At 40.4% G+C, this 1,715-nt stretch overlaps 2 protein-coding genes across 4 annotated transcripts in view; one reads left to right on the top strand and one right to left on the bottom strand.

Moving 5' to 3' along the window:
• Positions 1 to 544, bottom strand: part of LOC102672723 (probable helicase with zinc finger domain) — a 4,109-nt gene extending 3,565 nt beyond the window's left edge. Inside the window, exon 1 of the mRNA XM_006620245.2 lies at positions 107 to 544. Coding sequence (XP_006620308.1) covers positions 107 to 329 — 223 coding nt within the window. The 5' untranslated portion in view covers positions 330 to 544. The remainder of the gene's footprint in view (positions 1 to 106) is intronic.
• LOC102672951 (prolyl 4-hydroxylase subunit alpha-1) overlaps positions 1 to 1,715 on the top strand; it is a 172,364-nt gene that overhangs the window by 146,383 nt on the left and 24,266 nt on the right. The window lies entirely within an intron of this gene.

The following is a 1,715-nucleotide window of genomic DNA, read 5'->3' as shown; positions in this document are numbered from 1 at the left end:
TTTTTTTTTTTTTTTTTTTTGATAAATACTTTAATATAGTTTACAAATATTAATTGTTTATTTTTGTCAAATACAAATGTAAACACGATGAAAAAACGACACTTACCGTTCGCCAAAATTTGGAAGTCCCAACTGAAAATCACATTGTTACTGGTCGAACGGCAACAAAGATTTTTATTAGGGAAAATCAACACGTCGTCCGTTTGTTTGCACGTCATAATCGTCTCGGGATTTTCTGATTTTACCCAGTCGTGATGTACCTTCTCGGCGAAGCCGGAAGAAAGCGGTGTATTAACCTCTCCGTTCATTCGGTACGAGTGATCAACCATGATCGCGGATAAAAATTCCGCATAATTTCAACAAAATTTCGATATTATTAACTACATCATACCACAATCCACGATTATTCACGTTTTCGAAGCAACAGATGCACTATTTCACCACGCATCGCTACGATAACTCTGTTCTACGCCGCACAACGCTTTCCATTACTGATGGATTACTTGTGCGCATTGCGCATGCGCCAACGTATAATGTCGGAACACAATCGTCGCCATCTTGCGACTATCGACGTACTCGTAACTCCGGGCGAGTGATATTATCGACGATTGAGAGCAAGGTTTTTAACGACAGAAAAAAATTTTATCATATTTATTACATCAATCTTTTTACAATACGAATTTCTCATAAACGGGAATATAAGTAACAATATGAAAAAATCTTGAAAGAAAATAAAAAAAGCAAATTAATATTTTTCAATAATTTAGTATTTAAATTAAAAATTGATTACGCACATTTAAAGGGTCCCTTTCTATCGTTCTTAAAAGTATAGATATAATTTTCAATTATTCACAAAGTAAAAATCGAGCAAAATTTAAAATTAAAACTTCGATTTCTTCGATTCTTCATCGTAATTATCTAATATCACTCTTATAATATCACTCTATTAATAATCACTCTTATTCGCGAATCAGATTGAAAAATCGCGAACATATTGCCGTGGACAGTTCTCGAGTGAAACGAATAAACAAAACCGAAGAAAAAGAAGAAGAAAAAGAAGAAGAAGAAGAAGAAGAACGATCAGAATCCAACCAAAGGGAAACCATTTCCCTCTCCCTCTCTTCATACCTCTCGCGCAGTCTGGTGGAAATTCCAGAGAGAAGATTCTCATGTAAATCGCGCACCGCTATCGAACCACCGGAAGTGGCTAAATGACGATCGCCATTATCCTGCGGCCAGGCGAAGGGTTTCGAGAGATAGAGGGACCACCACGCGCCACCATAGAGGAAAGAGGCGAGAATGCGCGTGTATAGGTGGGAGTTGAAGGGCGTTTGAAGAGCCTTGACGAGAGGAGGAGGGAGGGGAGGCGAAGCGCAGAAAGAGAGGAGAGGAGTGGGAGTCGCGGTTAACCCCCGACTGGCTTGAAAGCTTTCGAATCGTCGACCATTTCGTGCGTTACCTCCAGGTATTCCCTCTCGATACCAGCCTATTCCATTTATACTCTGACACCTCGAATAAAGGGGGGAGGGAATGGATGAAAAAATACCACCGGAATCCGACTGAAGTCACCGGGACTTCAGTTGTCCAGTTTCCAACGCGAGACTAAACTATTTGTCCGTTTTCGAACTCTCCCCGAGGGAAATTTGATACGACGTTCGATCGCGTGGTGGCGTTGTCTGTATAAAGTACGCATCTCGTGCGTGTGAACGCGTGTT

This window comes from Apis dorsata, unplaced genomic scaffold, assembly GCF_000469605.1.
Source record: "Apis dorsata unplaced genomic scaffold, Apis dorsata 1.3 scaffold_497, whole genome shotgun sequence".
NCBI classification, from domain to species: domain Eukaryota; kingdom Metazoa; phylum Arthropoda; class Insecta; order Hymenoptera; family Apidae; genus Apis; species Apis dorsata.
The sequence above is the reverse complement of the archived record's forward strand: the minus strand, read 5'-3'. Positions and strand labels throughout refer to the sequence as shown.